This window comes from Pogona vitticeps, chromosome ZW-PAR, assembly GCF_051106095.1.
Source record: "Pogona vitticeps strain Pit_001003342236 chromosome ZW-PAR, PviZW2.1, whole genome shotgun sequence".
In the NCBI taxonomy this organism is placed as follows: domain Eukaryota; kingdom Metazoa; phylum Chordata; class Lepidosauria; order Squamata; family Agamidae; genus Pogona; species Pogona vitticeps.
The window spans coordinates 886,999-908,221 of NC_135800.1; the positions used below are offsets into that span (position 1 = coordinate 886,999).

The following is a 21,223-nucleotide window of genomic DNA, read 5'->3' on the forward strand; positions in this document are numbered from 1 at the left end:
AAATTTGGGTTTTTTTTAAAAAAAGACCAAACGTTCAAATCTAAAGGATCAAACTTGGTTTGAAAGAGATCTAAGGGGCCGCTTGGCCTCCCCGAGGGGGCGGGACTCCGAGGCCTGTCCGTCTCCGACTCTTCTCCCCTCTGATTGGCTAGGGGGAACGCACCCTCGCCCGCTTCTGGCTCGGGATTGGCTGAGGAGACTCCATTGGCCGCTGGGGGAAAGGGGAGAAGGGAGGCGGAGCTTCAAGGGAGGCCGGCGATGACGCAACCTCTTACGTAAGGGGGCGCGCGGGTCCCTTTCCAGGGAGGGCGGAAGAGAAGCTTCCCGGCCGTTACGTCACTTCCTGGTCCGTCGCCCTATACACTCCGGCCGCGACGCGGTTCCTTGAGGCGGCGAACGGGCGCTGTTTTGTTGAGGGGAGGGAGGGAGGCAGGCTTCGGCCTTCGAGGACTCCAACTCCCATCAGCCGCAGCCGAGGGGCAGGGCTCATGGGACTGTGACCCAAAGCCCCCAGGACGAGGGGCGGCGGCCTCAGCCTCAGCCGGGCGCCTCGGTAACTACAAGTCCCAGCATCCCCGCCAGCCAGGCAGCCCTCATGTGGGAGGCGGCCGGGCCAGGCAGGCGGAGGGACGCTGCTCCCTTTAGGTCTCCCCTTCACTGAGCCTTGTATACCTTGGGGCCCTCGCGGATGCTGAGGAACGCGGATGGGAGCAAACACTCTGCCTTGCACCTGCAGGGTCTCTGGCTTCCACGAGCGGCCATTTCGGGTGACTTCTTTTTGAGAAAGATCTGTTTCTTGGGAGTTTTCTTCCAGTACAGTATTTGCAAACCGTTGATAAGCGAATCAGCGGATACTGATCCCACAAATAAGAGGCTTTGGGGGGGGGGAAGGCTACTGTTATTCCCTGTCCTTTAATTCTTGCAAGCTGCCTTGAGTCCTTGTGAAGGGAGGAAAGGCAGGTTCAAAGTATTTCAAACCAGACTTAGTGTTAGATCTTTTGGTGGACCTCCGTGGAGGTCAAGGAAGGACGTCCCTTTTAGTTTGGTCTTGTGTGAATCGTGTTGTGTGTTTGTTTGTTTGTTTGTTTCCTTAGCATTTTCTCTGCTTCTTTCCCCGGCAGGGAATACGTCAGCGATGGATATCAACGCAGAGCGAGAGAAGATTCGGCAGGAGATTGAGGAGCTGGAGAGGTGCCTCGGCCCGAGCGTTTCGAACCTTGAGGTCGCAGAATCGGGGTCTAGCCTGGAGTCGGGGTCTGAAGATGAAGGTGCAACACCTGCGGGGCCTTTTCTTTGCTTTCCAATTTTAAAGCTGTCCCCTTTTTCAGCCCCCCCTGGTGATTGGCGAGGTTTTCGTGGTGTCTGGGGATTAGTCTGCAATTTGATTGATTTCATGGATTTCTATACTACCCCGTTGGTGCTATGCACTATTCTGGGTGGCTTACAACAGTCAACAAAAACACATTCAAATGTATACAAAGGAACTACAAGCAGGCAGTAACTCCCAACCGGACCTCAACCACTGAGCTGTCTAGCCAGCTAAGTTACTGGAACCCTATTTTGGATGTTTCTTATCACCATCAGCATCTTAGAGCTGCAGAGCTGGAAGGGACCCTGTGGGGTCATCCAGTCCAGCCCCTGTCAAGGAGGAACTGCAGGGGAATCGAACTCCCAACCTCAGGCTCTGCAGCCAGAAATGTAAACCTCTGAGCCATCCAGCAGTTCAGAAACTGTAGCCTTGTAATAGCACCCCATTTTGTTTTACTGACATCATGTCTTCCTGTAGAAACTTGCTTGTTTTGGTAATCCATCCATCTCTTCTTGTTTTGTCAGATGACCTTGAAGATGATGACAGTGGTACCAATACGTACATTGACCTGGTAGGTAGCCAGTTCAAAATTCTCTCTGTCAGGTTCTCTGTGGTGACCAAGGAGTGGCAGAGAAGATGTTTGCCGTTCTCCAGGAAAGCTGCTTCTGAGCTTTCTCGGCGTGCTGTAGTCCCTTCCAATAATTTACAGGCTCTGTATTCTCCATGAAGAGTCAGTTTTCCCTAGAGCCAAATTCCACCTGGCATTGTTGACTTGAGGGATGGCCCCTGCCAGAAAAGCCAGGAACTGTGTGTCAGTTTCACAAATAAAAGAGCATTCAATAGCAGAACTACGGCTGGCCTGCCTGGGTTCTGTGGACACCAGTTAGTGGTCTACGTGGCCTCTTGCAAAACAGCAGAGAAGAGGGTGGGACGTCTCTCTCTCTCTGCTCTAAGGGCTAATATCCTGTAGCTGGTCTCAATCAGAGTAGACCCCAGACTCGCGCAGATGTGCAAAAGTGTCCATCCACCCTTCAGCAGATGTTCCTTTGTCTCCATCATGTCGAAAACGAGTTTGCCTTCTATGTTCCAGTTCGTGTGCCATGTGCTTAACTCTGCCATATCTCCACTTGGATTAGGAGGTGTATCCAGGGGAATCGGACGAAGCCATGGGGGAAGAAGAGGCCGAAGCCAGCGTTCCCCTCCCTCAGACGCCCGAGACGTGCCTGCAGATGAACCTTGTTTATCAGGAAGTCCTTCAGGAGAAGATTGAGGAGGTTAAATTCCTGCTTGCCCAAAACAGGGAGCAGCAGGTGAGAAAACCTTCAGGGAGGTTGTCTGTTGTGGCCGCTCGTTCGACCGGGCACTGTCTTATCCCTCCAGAAGCTCCTCCTCAGCTGTCTGCTAATATAGATGTCTCCCAGGTCTTGGGGTGGTGGAGCTAATTTCAAAAAAGAAAAAAAAAACGTTCCTTTTCTGTGTATGTTCATTTGTTTGTTTTTAGGAAAAGCTCACGTGGGAGCTAGCCGGAGCAAGAGGAAGCCAATCGAGCAGCAGAAAAACTCTGCCTGCTAATATGTTTCTGGGTCATTTTATGAAGCCTTACTTCAAGGATAAAGCATCGGGGATTGTAAGTCGGAGGGGTTAACCTTCCAGCCTGCTCAATCTGTCATTCTGGGATTTTTCTTTTAATATTGTTAGTGTTTTCAGATTGTGCATAAGGGAGCCAGTGGATACTGATCCCGTGGATAAGGGGGTTCCTACTGTATGGTCTCACAGTCCGGATGAAGAAGTAAGGTCCCACTGAGTGGTGGAAACTCTTCGGTTCTTCCCACAGGGCCCTCCCGCCAACAGCGAAGCCCGGGAAAAGGCCAGACAAGGCATCAAATCTTTTGAGGAGCTGATCACCGTCAAATGTAAGGGGGCTTTGGGTGTTATCCTCCTGTAACCAACATGGCAGCCTCCACTTCCCCCCCCCCCATACCTCACACACCCAGAGGCTTTCTCTGAAGCCCCACAGAGGAAACAGACCTCACTGGGGCTTCGCTGTCCTGGGAGGGGCCTTTGAGCTGGCCGATTTCTCTAACGCCCCACCCCAAACCTCTCCCCCAGGGAAGAGCCGAGAGAAGCAGCTGCTACACCAGGCGGTGATGAGCGATCGTTTGCAGCGTTTGCTGCAGCCCAAGCTGATGAAGTAAGTACAGAGTCCCCCCCCCCGAAAGTCCCTCAAAGCAGTTTGCAAAAAAAGGCGAGGCCTTTTGTGACCCGTCAGAAGAATTCCAAGGTGCCTGTTTTAGCGCACGATCTTTGTCCGTCCCCCCCAAAAAATGTATTGCAGTAACAGATCTTATTTCCTTATCTATGTTGTTTAGAATGTTTTTAACTTCTGTAATAAAGACTAGTATTTCTCTCCTTATGTTTCTGCTTCTTTTCAAATTCTCAATTATTTCCCCCTCCTAAATAGTCTTGAGTACCTGAACGAGAAACGAGCGAAGTGCAGAAACGAGATGGACCAGCAGATCGTGGACAAGCAGATTCAGGAGAAAGAGCGTGAAATAAATGATATCAAGTAAGGTGGTTTAGAATAACTGACTTGGAAGGGGCTTCTCTTTAAGGAGGATTCTGTGTGTTCTGAGAAAAAGAACAGGCTCTCTAGGCCGACCCTGCAGAGCTTAGCTTCGTTCAGCGTCTTTTTAAGCAAAGCGGCTGTTCGAAAAAAGCTGTCTTCCTGCCGGCACGGCCCATCTGTACGCATCACAGAGTGAAATTCATAAAGGATGGCTCAGTGCCTCCAATCTATGGACCAATGCTCTTGCAATAAATAATAATAATCTTAGAACTGCTGAGCTGGAAGATACCCTCTCTCGATCATCACATTTAGCCCCTCTCAAGGGGGCATCCCGGGGGAATCAAACTCCCAGCCTCGGCTTCCACAGCCGGAGGCCTAAACCCTCTGAGCTGCCCTCTCTGTTTGTTTGTTACTGCCTCATAACGTTTAAGTTTTTGCAACTCATTGCCCTGCGCTCAAATGTCCTCTTGTCTCCCCCCCGGCTCTAGTTTGCTGCCCGAGGAGAGCTTGCTGGGAAACAGATACGATGAACACGACTGGGACAAGATCGCCAACATCAACGTGAGTAGGAGGACCTCTTTAACCCTCGTTTACTCGAAAAACGGCTGCAGGATGAGCCGGTGCCCGGGAGTCCCCCCTGCCTGCAGTGGGTTTCTGTTTTTCCCTTTGGAGGGAAGGGCCGAACTGACCGGCCGCTTCTCTGCCCCTCTCCCTTCTCCCCGGGTCTCGTAGTTCGAAGGCACACGTAGTGCGACCGAGCTCCGGAGATACTGGCAGAATTCCGAGCACCCCAGCATCAGCAAGAAGGAGTGGAGCGAGGACGAGATTGAGAAGCTGAAGGACATCGCCACGAGGCGCAACTGCGTGGACTGGGAAGCCATTGCGGAGGAACTGGGGGTGAGTGCCGGACCCTTTCTCCCCCCCCCCCATAAAGGTCCCCTTGAAAACACTGTAACACACACAGCGTTCTTCTCCCCCTGTTGTGTGTGTGCACGCACAGTTAGAGACAGGCGCCCACTGCATGGCTCCCCCCGCAGCCTATCGCTCTTGCTTCCCCCCCCCCCCCAGACGCAGCGCACGGCCTTCCAGTGTCTGCAGACGTTCCAGGCCTCCAACCGAGACTTAAGGAGGAGCGAGTGGAGCCCGGAAGAGGACCAGATGCTTCTGCAGCTCATCCAGGAGATGCGGATCGGGAAGCACATCCCCTACCGGAAAAGTAAGGCCGCCTCCGAATGGGGAAGGGATTCTGTCCCGGTTTCATCTTTTGTTAGCCTTTCTGTTGCATAAAACACGCACAGGCTGCGTTAGTCTACCTTGGGGGTGGCAGGAAGATGGAGGAGATTCTGGGACGCCTGTCTGTTTGCTTGGAAACCCCCCCAAAGGAAGCCCTATCTTTTAAAAGCAGGAAATTATAATCATCCTCTTTGAATGGCAGAGCTGGAAGGGACCCTGGAGTCCAGCTCCCCCCCCCCCCCCCGATCCAGGAGATGCCCAGCGGGGAAATCGTATTCCCAACCCATATCCTTAAGCCACCGAGCTGTCAAGCAGTTCTTGTTTCTAAGCCCCAGTCAGCAATCTGGCCGACATGTGTTCGCCCCGCTGACATTTCCAAGGGCAGCCCCAGGTAGCGCGTGTTACAGTAATCCAGCTGGGACGTAACAAAGCCCCGTGTCGCTGTGGCCAGACCTTCTTCAGGAAGGGAGTGCAGGTGACTGCCACCCGTGGCCGGCCGTTCCCCTTCTCCCGTTTGACCGCTGCTGACGGCTCCGGGACAGTCTCAAACATCCTGGGACATCCTTTGTCGCCCTCAGTTGCCTACTACATGGAGGGGAGGGACTCGGCCCAGCTGCTCTATCGGTGGACCAAGCGAGTGGACCCCAAGCTGAAACGAGGCGCCTGGACCCCGGCGGAAGATGCGGTGAGGGCGGTTCCTGAGCTCCCGGGGAAGGTTTTGGGGGAGGAGAGGCTTTACCGGGTCTTGTTGGGGAGGGGAGGCCCTCCCCCCTGCAGCGCTTGTCCTGTTTCTGAGTTGCGTCTTCCCAGCCCCTTGGGTGTCTGGCTGGAGAGAGCCAAGCGTTCTCCTCCTCCCCTTTTCTGGTTTTCGTGCACTACTCAGTTTCTGCTGCGCCATCTCGATACGGCACAGGTATCACAATAGGCAGGAGCCTGAGAGCCCCGGCCGTCCACATTTCTGTAATGCTGTCCTCTTCTCCCCTCCCAGCTGCTTCTCAAGGCCATCAAGAAATACGGAGAGCGGGACTGGTATAAAATCCGGGCGGAGGTGCCCGGCAGGAGCGACGTTCAGTGCCGGGACAGGTCAGTCTCACCCTGGCTCGGCTGCCACCGGCGGTAGTTCTCGGTGGCTCTGTTTATGGGTCTCTCTGTGGCGTGCCGGACTTGTTAAAGTTTGGTTGGTTGTACAGCATTAAGTTAGAGAGTGAAGGGCTGAAGAGACCGACAGGCCATGAGAGAGAGGGAGGTTCCAGGAACAGAGAGGGCTCTGGCGTTGGCTGACAAGGTGGGCAAAATGGCGCCAAGGCGTCTGGAGGGGCTCTGAAGCCCCCACCCCACCCTCTTGGGTGCTCTGATCTGGCCCGTGTGCCCCCTCTGTGTCCCCACCCCACTCCACCCGGACAGGTACCTGCACGCCTTGCACCACGACATCAAGAAGGGCAAGTGGAGTCCGGAGGAGGAGACCCGGCTGGTCGAACTGACCGAGAAGTACGGCGTAGGTGAGCCTGGGGGGGAGGGTCCTCTCTCCCGAAGCCGGACGGAAAGGGGCAGCCTGGCCGGTCGGGTGACCTCCCTTTGCTCTTCAGGTCGCTGGGCCAAGATCGCGTCCGAGCTGCCCCACCGCTCCGGAGGCCAGTGTCTCAGCAAGTGGAAGATCATGCTGGGCTACCGGGTGAGTTCCGCCTCCCCTTCCGGTGTCAGGAAGGGCGGCCAGTGTGTGTGTTTGTGTGTGTGTGTGTGTGTGAAACAAGCCTTCGCTCCCCTCTCCTTCAGAGTTTTGGGTGCTGTTTTCAAGTGAGGTGCCATAGAACCGTGGGGATCAGTTCCGAGCACCCCCCATCCCCGCAGAGGCCGAAAAACATGGATGCCGCAAACACTGTATATTGCATTGGTCTCTTTCTCCCTTTAGTGGCCAATTCTACAGCTTGGGGATATGTATAAATACATATTTCTTGTGGAGGGGGTGTTATTTAGCATTTTCAGATAACACTTAAGTAAATCAGTGGATACTGAGTCCATGGATAGGGAGGGTCCTGCTGTATTTCAAGGGGTGCAGGCTGACTCAGTGCTTAAAAGGGTCAGAAGTTACAAATGAGCCTCATTTCTTGCCACAGTCTCGGCGCGTGGCGAGTCTGTTTTTGCCTGGCTGTCTGGGAGGATTTTGAGGCTCCATCTTTCTCTTTCTCCGGAGTTGTTTTGTTTTTGTAAAGTCCCATTGCTTTTGGGCGGCCTTCTTGAAAGAAGACAGCCATATTCACCACTGCCTTTTAAGGTTAACGTGCGGCTGTCTCTCTCGCCGCCTTGCTTCCCAAGCGAAATGTGAAGAAGAAAGAGGAGGCCAGCCTCCAGAAGAAGCGGAAGCGGGTCCAGAGAGCGAGCCCCTGCCTTTCGGAGACCAGCAGCGAGGATTCGGACCTGGAGCTGGTTGAGGACAGTGGAGAGGAGGAGGAGGCCCTCAAGGCGCGCAAGGAGAAAGGCGCTGGCCGCTGGAGAGTGCCCGGCCTCGACTTGTGGATCCCCACCAAGAGGAACCTCTCGGAACGGAAGCCCGGAAAGCTGGCTGCGGTCCCTTCGCTCTCCAAGGGCTTCAACGTGAACCGGAAGCGGAGGCTGGCGCCTGGCGCTTTTCTGGACCAGGACGAAGGACAGGGCGCAGCGGATCCAGCGCAGGGACCTTCCGAGATTTCGCAGCCAACCCGGCCCAAAGGCCCGAAGGAGTCGGCACAGAAGAACCATCAGGTAGGTACCCCAGGCCGAGACTCTCCAGCTGCATCGCCGAGACCCTGCTGTCCTTTTCAGTCCGGTTCGGTAGTGCCAGAGCAACGCGGCGTCCGTGTATCCACGGAGGGTCAGTGCTAAGTTCCTCCAGCAGATGGAGGATCTCAGACTCTATTTTAATTGCGAACGCGACACATAGCGTGCTCCCTGGCTTCCTTTCGTGGTTCGTTCTGGTCACCAGATCTTTATTTCTAGAATTTTACTTTTAATATTTTCATACTGTGGATAAATGAATCCGTGGATACTGAGCCCGCAGAGACAGAGTTCCTAGTTTATGAACTGCTGGTTCAGATTCTACACTTCTGAAATACAATAATAATAATAATCTGTTCTCCAGAGTTTTGTTTTGTTCTGTCCTGTTCTTTTTAAGTGAGAACGGCCTAGAGACCGTTATCTGGCTGACGGCCTTTCCCCGGCCTCTCTTTTTCTGCAGAATTCGAGAACCGCCAAGGACACATGGAGGGTCTCCTTGGCTTACGTGAAGTCGGTCTTGAGGAACAACAGCTACAAGTTGCAGAGGAGAACCGTACGTGCGTTTATGGCGCTTCTTCTTGGGGGCCTCTTTCTTTAAAGGGAATTAAGGAGCAATCCTGAAAGCATGGGGCAGAATGTTCCCCCAGACCTGCGAGGTACGAGTTCCCCCCCCCCTCTGCTGTTCGGCACGGATGAGGCCTCCTCGGGAGTCCTGAGTCCAGTTGTGGACATCATCCTCGAAGGAGGAGGCCAACCGACGGGAGCCAGTTCAGAGGAGGGCCACCAGGCTGAGGATCAGGGGGGCTGGAAAGCAAGCCCTATAAGGAGGAAAGATGGGAAAAGAACTGAGCAGGTTTAGCCTTGAAAAAAGGAGGAGAGGCGCCTGTTGTGTGTATGTAGATCTTCAGATCTCCAGAAACGATACGTTTCCCTTCCACTTCTTTTTTCAGCGAGAACTTAGAAGGAGGAAGCGCTTTGCGGTGGGCTCCGAAGCAGGGGGTGGGCAAGCCTTGGCGTCGGGGCCCCATAACGGGGCTCACCCAGGCCCCGGGAAGAAGGACGGGATGTGGAAGACGACCCTCTACCGGAGGCTGATGATGGCCGTCACTCCATGGACTGGGACCCAGGTGCAGAGATGGGCCCTCCGGGTCAAGACCGAAGCGTCTCGCAAGACCAAAGGTACGGGCGCGCCTTCTCTGCAAGTCAAGAGCGTACACCCAGAAGCTCTTGAGTAGACCCCCCCCCAGCTGTGCAGCATGACCGCCTGAGAAGGGACCCTCAGGGATCATCCAGTCCAGCCCTCGTGAAGGAGGCCCAGGGAGGACTCAAACTCCCAGCTCTCTAAACCCACCAATACGTCCCCGTTCTCACTTCTCCTTTGTTTCAGCGGACTTCATCTCCAAGCACCTGCAGTCCGCCCACCTCACGAGCAGGCCTCTGTTCACCCTCTTCATCCAGGTAGGCGTCCCGTCCCTCGCACCGCGGCCGTCCCGCTCCGCCTCGGTCTGGAAGCCCAGGGCTCACGGCAGGAGAAGAATGGCCGCTTGGCTGGTCTAGGGATTCTTGCTCTGCTTGAGACAGGTCGCAGAGAGTTTGGGGGCGAGGGTGTGGGGGGTGTCTATGTCCAAAGGGTCTCCCTTGCCCACCAGACGCCGCAGCAAAGCAGGAAGGGCAGGTCCCGGCAGGATGGGGTTGCGCCTCTTGGCCGGCAGCCGCGAACCGCCGCTGGCCTCGCCGTCTGTCTTTTAAAAGGGCCCGTTTTAGTCGGCCTTCGGCTTCACGCAGGACGCTTGCTTTGCAGCTCCTTCACATCGACGTGGACGGCTGCATGGGGGTCATCGAGAAGAGGAAAACCCGGGAGGCAGAGCTCTTGAGGTCGGTGGTTGGCAACCCAGCGAAGGACAAGCAGGTAAGGCCCCCACCATCGTACCCCTTCCGGGCCTCTCTTGTGGCCGCGGAGATCGCTGGGACCTCTGTTCCAGAAGAGACGGCCGTTGCTGGGGATGGGGGTCGGGAGAGGAGCTTCATCATCATTATCTTAGGCTGGCAGAGCTGGAAAAGGGGACCCTGTGGGATCATCCAGTCCAGCCCCTGTCCAGGAGGCACCCACAGGGGGAATTGAACTCCCAACCTCTGGCTCCACAAACAGAGGCTTAAACCCCTGAGGGATCCTTCGGTCCCCTCTGTCTAAAACGTGCGGGTTCTTTTTCAAATGGAGCTGAAACCGGCAACCCGAGAGGTTTCGTTGCCTGAGACACAAAAGCCGGCAGGGCAGTTCCGTCGCTTTCGGAAGACGTTTTGCTCCAACGGAAAGATGGACTTGGGCTGCCGGTCAGCCCGCGCTGAGCTGCTTTTTAAAAAATGGCTTTTTCCATCTTCTGTTTTTCAGGTGTCTTCGGCCCCAAATGCCAAAGGTACTTGCCTGTTTCTGCCTTTAAAAAAGAAAAAAGAAAAATTGAAACTGGGCAGACCTTGACCTCAGCTGAGCCGGTCTGACTTAGGAAGGCGGGGGCTTCCAAGGGCTTCCGAACCCACCAGCCGGGGAAGAGGAGGATTGCCGCCCTCTTGTCAGTTTGGGGAGGGGGGGCTTGTCTATGCGCCAAGCGAGCGCTGCCTGCCTTTCCTGACCTGCGGGAGCGCCTGGGGGGAGCCTCGCCTCTCTCCAGGAACCCTTTGGCCGGCTTGGGGTCGGGCGGGGAGTGTCCCTTGCCTGCGCTCCACCTTCAACCTCTCTCTCTGTCCTCTTCTGTCTCCTGCCCAGCCCGGCTTGGCCCCCCGGCGGCCGGCCCGCCTCCCGGCAAGAAGCTCATCCCTCTCAAGGCCAAGGAGGGCCCCGTCCCTGGGGGCGCGACGTGGGAGGCCGTCCCCTATCGCTCCGCCCCGAAGCCCAAGACGGTCTCGGAGCTGCTGCGGGAGAAGCGCCTGAGGGCGGCCAAGGCGGCGCAGCAGCGCAAGCTCTTCCTGGTGCCTCCGCTCATCCTTTCCCCGACGGTGGTCGTCGCGCCCCAGAGGGGGACCGCCATGCCGGGGGCCGGGGGCCCTCCGAGGGCCATCCCCGCAAACCCCCAGGCGGGGCCGCTCCCGGGCCTCCCTCGTCTCCCGCCTTCGAGGCCGGCGGTCCCACCGCAAGCGGGAGGTTTGGCATCCTCGGGAGAGGCTCCTGGGGCCTCCCGGGGCCCCGTCTTGGCAAGGCGCCTGGGGACGGAGGGACCCGCGGGGAGCGGCCGCCAAGAGGGGGAGACTCGGGGAGCACAAGAGCCCCCTTTGCTCCCGGCCCGAGCCCCTCCGCCTCCCCAGAGACCCACGACGGGGCTTCCCGGCCCCTCCGCTTCGCCAGGGGCCCTTGGGGCCGGCTCCAGTGTGAAAGGGACTCTCGGCTCCTCCTCGGGGGCTCAGGGGCCGCCTGAGAAGAACCCGGGCCACGCCAGCCCTGCCGCGGTGGCCTCCCCGGGGGTCCCCAAACCGATCCTGCCGGTCACCTTGATCTTGACCTCGCAAGGGCTTCTCCCCCTGACCATCGTCAGGCTGCCGGGCCAAGGAGGGCCGCCCCCCAGCGGCCCACGCCACGCGCCCAGTTTGGACCAGGCGGCACCAGCATCGGGGGCCCATTCGGGCAAGGGAGCCTCTTCTGGCGGCCCTCCTTCCTCTCCTGTCCCCCCGGCGAATGGCCCTCCGGCGGCTCGCCTCTCGGCTCCCCCAAGGCGAGCTCCTCCCTCGGAAGGGGCCCAGCCAAGGACTGCCCCGACCGTCCCTGTCCAGACGGGAGCCCCTCGGGACCAGGCGGCGGGAAGCGCCCCTCCGACCGTCGCCGGGGGCTCCCCTCGCCCGGCGGGGCCGTCGTCCCCTCGTAGCCACCCTGCCCTGCCAGAGGAGAAGCTGAGCCCGGACTACCGTCTCCTCTCCCTCGAAGACGGGCCAGCGGTGAAAGCGTGGGCCCAGGGGGCCTCCGGGGGCGGCCCCCTCGCCCTCGGCCCCCGCCTCCCCTACCTGCCCCCGTTCCTCTGCAGCCTGAAGGCCCTCTCGTCCCTCCTGCTCAAGAAGGAGAGCCTGGTGCGCGGGGCTGCCTCCCTCCTGACCTCGGGGGGCCGTCTGGGGGAGACCGCCCCCCCTCCGGACCCGGAGGAGAGCCTGAGGGCGCTGGTGCGAGGCCGGCTGCGGGACAACCCCGCCTACCTCCTGCTGAAGCGCCGGTTCTTGGCCGCCTTCACCTTCCCGGCGGCCCTGGCGGCTCTGCCTCCGTACAGGGTGGCCACCACGCTCTCCGGCGGCCGGTGGTGGGAGAGCAGGTCGGGGGAAGACTCCAGCTCATCAGAGGAGGAGGAGGAGGAGGAAGAAGGGGTCGAAGGCGACGAGGAATCCCGTGGAGCAGCCGGGAACGGGCCCAGCCGGGGGGTGGTTCCCCCCAGAGGGCAGGAAGGCCACCCTTGGGAGCCGGAGGTAAGCCTCGGCTGAGCTCAGATGCCTTGTCCCATCACGGATGGGGTGGGGGGAACGTCCTGGGGAAAAGAGTTGAAGGACTGGGGGGGGGTTGGATCCCAGACAACGCTTCTGGGTCAGCCCCGTGTCTGTTCCCGGTGGGGCTCTGGAAGCCGCATCCGTTCAAGGAGGTCTCTCACCTTGTAGGTTTTTCCTGCGCAGGCGCCGGCCGCGGAAAGGACGGCCTCGGAGCCGCCGAGCAGGCTTGGGACGCGAAGCAGTTCGCGCTTGCGGAAGAAGAGGATGCAGCCGTGAGAGGGAGCAGGTAGGGACCCTCCCCAGAGAGAGAGAGAGAGAGAGGGAGACCTCGGGGCAGGAGAGGACGCCCTCCATTGGGGTCCCCCCCCTCCCAGTGGCGGATTTTTTTTTCTTGTCCCAGCCTGTGTCTGTGTGTGTCTGTCCTTGGGTTGCAGGCTTCCTGGAGACCTCGGCTGCATCTCCCCGAGGGGCTCATCCTGCACTTTGCACTAACGACCAGCCACACTCTGGCCTTGACGATGGGAATGGCCATCGAGGAGAGGAAGGAGGAGTAGCATTGAACCGCCAACGAGGCTGACTGGGGACGGCACTCTTTGAGAAAGGAAGAAGCAACTTCCTGGTGTTTACATGGACCGTTTCGTCTCTCTTGCCCGTCTGCGCTGCAGCCGCTGGACCCCCCACAGGCCGGCCTTTGGGGAAGGGAAGGGCCAAGGGAGAACCTTTGTAACACACTCGTCCCGGGCGAACGCGTGTGTCTCGTCTTTTGTGCTGTATATCTGAGTAGTGCTAGCAAACCGTTCTGAATGCACCTTTTTTGTGTGTGCTGGGGGTCGTTTATTTCAAAACAGAATCTGCGTTTCTTCCTCTCTTTTTGGTTTAAGATGTCTTTGTTTCAAAAGGCTGCCTTCCCTTGTTGAAGAAGAGGGGGAAGTGGGATGATTGGCCTTTCCAGGGCATCATGTGCAGGGGGGAGGCGCCTTTCCCTACCCTACGAATGTCCCAGGAAGGGGAAGAGGGAAAGCATGAAAAGTAAACACCCATAAAGAGGGTGTGTTGGGGTTTTTTTTTACGTCAAAGCTGGCTTTGACGTCAAAGAAACGGGGCTCTGAATCATTGCGCTTCCTGGCGTGCAACTTCCCCTTCCATGCTTCCTTTTCAAGACTCATTTGGGGAAGAAAGGAGTTTTTTTGTTTCCTGCTGAGTTGGTTTTGCAGCAGTTTTCTCCTGCCTGCCTGTCGTTAATTTGGGGCATCTGGAGGCACAGAGCCATGGAGGATCGTGGCCAGACCATCACAAGTCTTGTTCTGGACCCTGCGCTCAGGTTGGTGGAGGTTAAATTACTTTGGGGGGGGGGAGCCTGAGGAAATAAAACAGCCACAGCGGCTCCTTGGTGGGGGGCGGCTCAGGATGGAGGGGGCAGGAAGCGATCTCAGCAGCAGTGGATATTTTTACTGGTTAATATTTTGTTAGGTTTGCCTCTAGCGACATCTTTTTGTCTCGATTTGGGGACCGAAATAGGAAGGCGTGGTCTTCAGACTTAACTGTGAAATAAAACGTTTGTGTTCCTAGATCTCATTGTGTTAATGTCACACACACACACACACACACACTGCAACGTGGCATGAGAGGGTACGTCAAAGGTGTGGGTGAGTCCTTTGTGTGATTTTAGTGGCCGGTGGTTTCGTTTGGAAAGCGCTTTGCCCTTTTATCCGAAGTGCTGCTTCGAATTTGTCAGGACGGGTAGAGACTGGCGTCACCAGCAGGAAAGGTGGGTCCCAAGGGTCCTTCTGCCTGTGAGGCACAGCCAGGAAGGAGAGGGTTAATGCGCCTTGAGATGCTAGCTGATGTGTGCGGGGTTCTGCAGGTGTTCACTACGTGTAAGATTCCTGCAGATTCCTGATTCACAGGATCTTGAGTGACTCTGCCTTTTCCCTTCTTCCTCCCCTGTCCCGCGGATCATTGGCTAGTATGGCAGCCAGCAGGCAAAGAGAGCGAGCGGTGGATGTATTCACCTGCCTTTAAATCTGGAAGGTGGCCCTTCTTCCACCGAAAGGACATGCTTGGGTGGGCTTCTCAAGGGTAGGGACCCTTCCACGGGTTGTGGGCCACCAGAGGCTCCTGCTTGGAGGAAGGACGGGATGCCGGCTAATCTTGCCTAGTCTTAACAAGCAAGGAGCAACGGGGCTTATGTCAAATCTCGTCTGCCGGTGTCTCTCGGGTACAGACCGGCCTGTCTCGAAAGGGGAGGTAGAATAAGCGCTGGCTGTGGCCATCTGACCAAGCATGATCACGATTCTACAAACAGCGTCAGTGGCCAGATTAATTCTTGTGAGGAAAGACCCTTTGTTAAGAAAGAACAGGGGAAACTCCCAGTTTTTCCTGTACCAAAGTTACTAGTTCTCATGAGGGACCGAAGACCAACGAGAGCTGCTTCCTAAGAGCGGGCGGTCGTCTGGCTGGACGTTCCCATCGGCTGATCTCCAGCCACCGTGCGCTGCTCTCTCGGCTACCTTTGGCCAGTCTTCCCAAGCAACGACCAACCTCCGGACGGGTCTCCCCGCATGACGTCCTTGCTCCCGCTTGACGACGGGCGTTCCTTCTGCCCTTCTGCAGCGCTTTGGCAAACGGGACCAAGAGCGGGCGCTCTCGTTCTCCTTCCGCCATGTCCGAGACGGACGACAGCGACGAGGCCTGTTGGAGCAGCCTGGAGAATTTCCGCGTGAAGCTGATCTCCGTGATCGACCCTTCCCGCATCACGCCTTACCTCCGGCAGTGCAAAGTCATCAACCACGATGACGAGGAGCAAATCCTCAATGACCCCAGCCTGGTGATCCGGAAAAGGAAAACAGGTAGCTCATTCATCACAGTAGGACCCCCATATCTGCGGGATCGGTATCTGCTGATCCACTTACCTGAAAGTATTAAAAGAAAAATCCTAGAAATAGATATTTCTAATGTTGAAGTTACCTGAACTGGCCACCAGAAAGAGCCAGAGACCATACTATGTATTATGGTCCCTCTTAAAATAGTGTTTGCTATCATCCACGTTTCTCAGCATCCACCAAGGGGAGGGGGGATGTGGCAATTCACCATCTTCTTGCTCCCCCCCCTCGGCTAAACGATGCTCCTTCCTCCCTTGCAGGCGTCCTCCTGGATATTCTCCAAAGGACAGGCCAGAAGGGTTTTGTGGCGTTCCTGGAGAGCCTTGAGCTATACTACCCTCACCTCTACAAGAAAGTCACCGGCAAGGAGCCCACCCGGGTCTTCTCTATGATTATCGGTAATATAAGCCAAGCGGCTCATGGCAATTAAGAGTCACACAACACTCACCGTTTTTTAAAATGCCACAAAAAAAAATTCAAAACAATTAAAACACTCGTTGATATTAAAACCCCAAGAGGTTTGGAAGCCGAACCATCCCGTTGAGGGAAGATTGAGGGAACCTGGCACATTCAGCACGGAGAAGGGAAGGCTGAGAGGCAATCCTGGAGGATGATAAGTCATCTCCGTAGGGTGGCCGCCACATGGGAGAAGGAGCCCAGACTTCCCCCTGAGTCCTCCTGTCTCTCCCCCCCTCTCCCCCCGCAGACACCGCTGGGGAGTCCAGCCTGACGGGGCTGCTCATGAGCGAGATCTCGAAGCTCCAGGGCACCATCCGTGAGGAGAGGCAGAAGGTCCTGGAGCTGAACCTGATGCTCCGCGCCAAGGAAGACTTCCTCCGGGAGATGCGGGTGAAGGACAGCGTCCTGCGCAAGCACCAGGAGAGGGCGCAGAAGATGAAGGAAGAGCGGGACGCCCTCGGCCGGGAGCTGAAGGCCTGCAAGGACGAGAACTACCAGCTGGCCATGAGCTACGCCAAGCAGAGCGAGGAGAAGAACGCCGCCCTGATGAGGAACCGGGATCTGCAGCTTGAGGTGGGCCCTCCCTCCATCCCTCCCAAATAGTGGGGAGCCAACTGGCCGGCGGCGGGGGGGGGTCCGGTTGGATGGATGGATGGATGGATGGATGGATGGATTGATGGATTGATGGATGAGAAAGGCAACAGGGTGTTCCAGAGGACTGAGGACATGCCTTGACCTTCGGTGAGCACCGCACATTGCGGTGAACTGAATGGACCGCCAACGTTGCTTTGCGCGCCGTGACTCTCCCCTCTCCTCCTCCTCCTCCTGTCTGTCCGTCGGGGTCCCTTCCGAGCAGATCGACTGCCTGAAGCACCGCCTGGCGAAGGCCGAGGACGACTGCAAGCTGGAGCGGAAGCACACGCTGAAGCTGAAGCACGCCATGGAGCAGCGGCCCAGCCACGAGGCGGTGTGGGAGATCCAGCGGGAGAAGGATTTGCTCTTGGCCAAGAACAAGGCGCTCGAAAGCACCCTGCAGGTCTTTCTTATAAAATAACTTAAAAGGGGGGGTAGGAACAAAAGGAGGTTTCCCCCCAAGGGAGAGGGAAAGGCGGGAGAGGAAGTCCCAAGGCAGAAGGAGAGACCCCGTGGGAGTGCAGGGGGTCAAGGAGCCAGACCCTCTGCCCCACTCCTCATGGCCTTCTGCCTCCCCCCCCCCGGACTCCCTGCCCCCCCAGGTCACCCAGAAACGCAGCTACGAGAAGGAGGGCGTCTCCCTCCAGCCCCTCGAGGAGGAGCGCGCACGGATGGCGCGGGAGCATCAGCAGCTGCTCAACGCCCTCTACGACGCACGCCAGGCGCTCCGGCGGACGGAGGAGGCGCGGGACAAAGTAAGGGGCTATTCTAGGGGGAGTTTTATGAACTCTGGAGGGGAAACGGGTAGGTGCTGGGGGAAGAAGGCAGGAGACGGGCATGGGAAGGAGGGTGGCGGAAGTCAGACTACAGTAGGACCCGGCTTATCCGCAGGATCGGGATCCACTGCATCCCTTATCCACAATCTGAAAATATTAAAAGAAACACCATAGACATTTAGATGTCTAACAATGAAGTGGCCGAAACAGGGCACTCGAAGGAGCCGGAGACAATGTCACGGATTGGGGTCAGCCTACGCTCCCTGGCCCCACCGTGGCCGGAGGGGGGGGATGACCTCCATGCCGTGGGTCGGTGCTTCCCTTGGCAGGTGGCAGAGGAGAAAGAGCTGCTGGACCTGAGGTGCGCCTCTCTCCAAAAGGATAACCAGATCTACCAGGACCGGATGGAGGCCATCTTGAGGCAGATGGAAGAGGTGGCTGCGGAAAGAGACCAGGTAGGGCCCGCGGATCGGCGCCCTTCCTCCCATCTCCCCAAAGGGGAGCCGCTGCGAAGGGGGACCCGGCACAGCAGGGGGGGAGGCCTCCTGCTTGGACCCGGTGTTGTTTCTTCCGGGGCGGCTCGTCCGGAGCGCCCGGTCAAGGGCGTCCCCTCCAGTCCGGCCTCCTCATTCCCAACCCTGCTCTGACCTCAAGGAAGACGAGGCTCGATGGGGCCAGCCTGTTGAGCTTTCTGCCTTTCTCCCCAACACCACCCCCTCGCCCTCCTCCTCCTCCTCCAGGCCCTCCTGACTCAAGAGGGTTTCCACAAGCAGTACGCCCAGAGCCTGCTGGACAAGGACCGCTGCCGGAAGCAGATCCGGGAACTCGGGGAGCGGCGGGACGAACTGCAGCTCCAGCTGTTCCAGAAAGAGGGGCAGCTTCTCCGTGCCGAAGCCGCCCTGCAAAGGCTCCACCTCGACCCTTCCCTCCTGGTAGGGTGTGTGTGTGTGTGTGTGTGTGTGTGTGTGTGAGAGAGAGAGAGAGAGAGAGAGAGAGAGAGAGAGCCTCTCTGGTGGATCTTCCAAGGGGAGCCTCTCTGGCTTCCCCAAAGCTCAGCACGCAGCCTCCTCCAGGCCTTCCCGCCCTTCTGTGCTCTCCCGCTGTTTCTGACTTAACGGCAACCTCCTAACCTCCTGATCCGCGGGATTGGTATCCAGGGATCCCCAGCCTCAAAAATATTAAAAGGAAAATTTTCTAAAGATGACATGAGCATCAGAGCTGGCCATGAGAGGGATCCGGGGACCACGCTCTGCATAGCATCTGCTATTTAGCGTTCGCTGGAATCCACGTGGTTCTGCACTCGCGAGGGCCCTTGGAACGGATCCCCTCCGGGTAGGGGGATCTGCTGTAACCACTTCCCAAACGACCGGTCATTGTGGAGAACTTTTAAGAATTTTTAGGGAGGGCCCGTCCTGCACGTTGGGTCTCTGGAAGACTGCAACTCCTTCCTTTCCGTCTAACGAAGTCATCATGGATGTGACCCCTTAGGGAGCTTTCTCTGCATGCTAGGAGGGAGCGGGTGGACGGGCGGGCGGGCAGGCGCAGGGCTACAACTTTTGTTTCTGACGCCCACCCCTGCGTCCTAACGTCTTGCTCATCCACTTGTGACCATTTCAGACTTCAGACCTTGAAGAAACATCGTCCAGAAGTTCCCAAGAGGTAAGAAACGTGATCGCTCGCTCGGGTCTCTTCCCTCGGATGGGGCGAGCGGGTCCTTCAGCCATCCACTCGCTCCCTTCACTGCATTTCATTTCTATACCAGCCCATGAGTGCCACATATTCTCCTGGGTGGTTCACAACGCAGTCAACAAACCTATACAGTAGGTCTCCCAAATCTGCAGGATCAGCATCCGCGGGTTCGCTTCTCCGCGGACGGCGGCTGTTAGAAAACGCAAGAGGTTGACTGCGTTTGTAGAAAATTTTCTTCTCCTCTGTGTTTTCTTCTTGGAAAACGAAAGAAGGGGAGCAGAGTTCACAGTCCTTCACAGAAAAAAATTGTTCTCTTTCTCTTTTTTTTCCCCTTGCGCGAAGCTCACCTCGCTCGGAAACCTGGACGAAGAGTTAAAAGGTGCTGAGAAAGGTAAGGCGGCTTCTCTGAGGCTGGCGAGGCTTTCTGGCTCTGCTCCGAAGGCCAGGTTGGGGGGGGGAAATCTGGCTTAGGAAGCCTTCCCCCCCCTGCAATGTTTGCTTACCTTCTGTTCCCCCCCTTCTTCCCACTCCTTTCCTCTCTCACGCACGCCCAGAAAAAGGCTCCGACGCTCCCGAGGTGCCCTTCAACGCTCTGGGAAACAGACCGCGACTTCAGGTGCTCGTTCACTTGTTTCTTTCTTTTTTAGGCCTTAGCCACCGGCTTATTTTATTTTTCAAGCTGGAATACTTTCCGCTTGGAAGGGAAGGGTGGAACGGCAGCAGGAACCCGTGACCTGTGGGATCAGGACCCACTGATTCACCTATCCAGAGTCTGGAAATATTAAAAACATGAAAAGAAAAATCCTAGAAATATATATGAGATCCATATCTGCTGATTCACTTATCCACAAAATATCTATCTATCTATCTATCTATCTATCTGTCTGTCTGTCTGTCTGTCCGTAAGTCCGTCCGTCCGTCCGTCCGTCCGTCCATCCCTGATCTTCCTTTGCTTTTCCAGGAAGAGGGTCAACTCGATGCCGAGCTGGTCGAGAAAGGTCGCCGGCGAATGAAGGACACCTTTGAGCATTACCGGAGGTACCGTATTTTTCGCTCCATAAGACGCACCTTTCCATAAGACGCACCAATTTTTTAGGAGAAGAAAACAGGAAAATATAATCTGTTTTCTTAGCTCCATAAGACGCACAGACTTTCCACACCCCTGTTTTGTGGGAAAAAAGTGAGTCTTATGGTGCAAAAAATACAGTAATTTCTTCCCCTGCTTCCGCTCTGTCCACCAAGCGGTGAAAAGAAACAGGCAGAAGGGTGCTTGTTGCGGCCGAGCGGAAATGGAGTCGGATGCTTTGAAGGCTCCACGTCTTTCCTCTCAGCCCAAACGTTTGCCCAGTGTTGTGAACCCAACACGCCTGCGCGACGCACCCTGGCAAACCCACAGATCCCCCTTCCCGCGTCCTCCCGGGGAGTAGGACAAGACCGACGGGAAATGGGGTTGGGACCCTTTCCGTTCTCCTCCTGTGTCCATTCCCCCCCCCCCCCAAGGGCTGCTGAGAGTCACAGAGGCTGGTTTGGCTGAGCTTGCCTCTCAATCTTTTTGGAAACTGGATTTTTATTTTATTTTCTCCAGAAAAAGAGCCCTGAGAAAAATGCACAAGGTCCGGGCCCACGCGGTGGATTGGAAGCACAGCTCAGGCAGCGACAACACGGATACCGAGGGCTCCTAACGGCGGCGGGGGCTCCGCGCGGAAAGGGGTGCGATCAGCCGCCGTTGTGACTTTAAAGCGTCCGCACTCCTGCGGCCGGCCGCTGTCTCGGCTTCCCTCGAAGAAAGAGCCGCCGGGCCAAACCTATCATGCCGAGGGAGATGCTCCCGATCCATCCACAAAAGTTTACCGACTGCAGGATGGTTATTTTTCGTGGACTAGAAAGGCCGGATTGGCCGCCTCTGGCCTTGGGTTGTGAAGGACCAGCAGTTTCTTTGATTTGAGGAAGAAAAAGTCGTGTCCGAGGCTGGGAGACCCTTCTTCTTTTTTAAAGACCTTTTGCTTCAAGTCAGGCTGGAGGGAGGGAAATGGAAACGAAAGACACCCCAGAATGTCGGGGTTTGGACCAAGGAGGGTTTTTAGAAGCCAGCCTTGGATATTGTGAAGCTTTTTAAGGTCCGGTTGGAAAGGTCTTGATCCGATCGTCTTGGGTTTCGATGCCCTGCCTGGACTGGGGGGGGGGGTTGGACTGGATGGCCTTTGAGGGCCCCTTCCTGCTCTGTGATTCTATGAAAATGCCGCATCCTGGCGACCGTGGGGACCGCCTGGAGCCAAAGTGGATGGGGGTTAGGGCATCATCTTCTTCCTCTGTGTGCTGTATGCATGTTACAACGTGTCCTATTTAAAAGTGTTTATTTATTTAACAATATTTTTGCCCCGCCTTTTTCCTTTAAAAAGTCCCTTTTAGCATCCTGAAAAGGCAATATTTAAAGCAAACAAAAACAATTAAGTGTACAAATATTGAAAAA

At 56.6% G+C, this 21,223-nt stretch overlaps 2 protein-coding genes across 2 annotated transcripts; both read left to right on the plus strand.

The window, feature by feature from the left end:
* The first annotated feature begins 317 nt into the window (after positions 1-317).
* SNAPC4 (small nuclear RNA activating complex polypeptide 4) lies at positions 318-13,882 on the plus strand. Its single transcript, XM_078382847.1, has 24 exons — positions 318-553; positions 1,122-1,268; positions 1,834-1,880; positions 2,446-2,619; positions 2,811-2,936; positions 3,144-3,222; positions 3,419-3,500; positions 3,771-3,875; positions 4,364-4,436; positions 4,608-4,772; positions 4,944-5,091; positions 5,687-5,793; positions 6,097-6,191; positions 6,513-6,607; positions 6,695-6,780; positions 7,422-7,847; positions 8,320-8,412; positions 8,810-9,038; positions 9,247-9,317; positions 9,661-9,975; positions 10,078-10,273; positions 10,621-12,296; positions 12,483-12,600; positions 12,749-13,882. The coding sequence occupies exons 2-23, from the start codon at positions 1,136-1,138 to the stop codon at positions 12,588-12,590; spliced, it is 4,629 nt and encodes a 1,542-aa protein (XP_078238973.1). The 5' UTR covers positions 318-553; positions 1,122-1,135; the 3' UTR covers positions 12,591-12,600; positions 12,749-13,882.
* On the plus strand, positions 13,502-21,123 carry CARD9 (caspase recruitment domain family member 9). The gene is made up of 13 exons (XM_072984701.2): positions 13,502-13,635; positions 14,928-15,163; positions 15,457-15,594; positions 15,903-16,228; positions 16,512-16,691; positions 16,891-17,043; positions 17,394-17,519; positions 17,805-17,996; positions 18,682-18,723; positions 19,096-19,144; positions 19,308-19,369; positions 19,715-19,791; positions 20,339-21,123. The coding sequence occupies exons 1-13, from the start codon at positions 13,583-13,585 to the stop codon at positions 20,433-20,435; spliced, it is 1,731 nt and encodes a 576-aa protein (XP_072840802.2). The 5' UTR covers positions 13,502-13,582; the 3' UTR covers positions 20,436-21,123.
* The last annotated feature ends 100 nt before the right edge of the window (positions 21,124-21,223 follow it).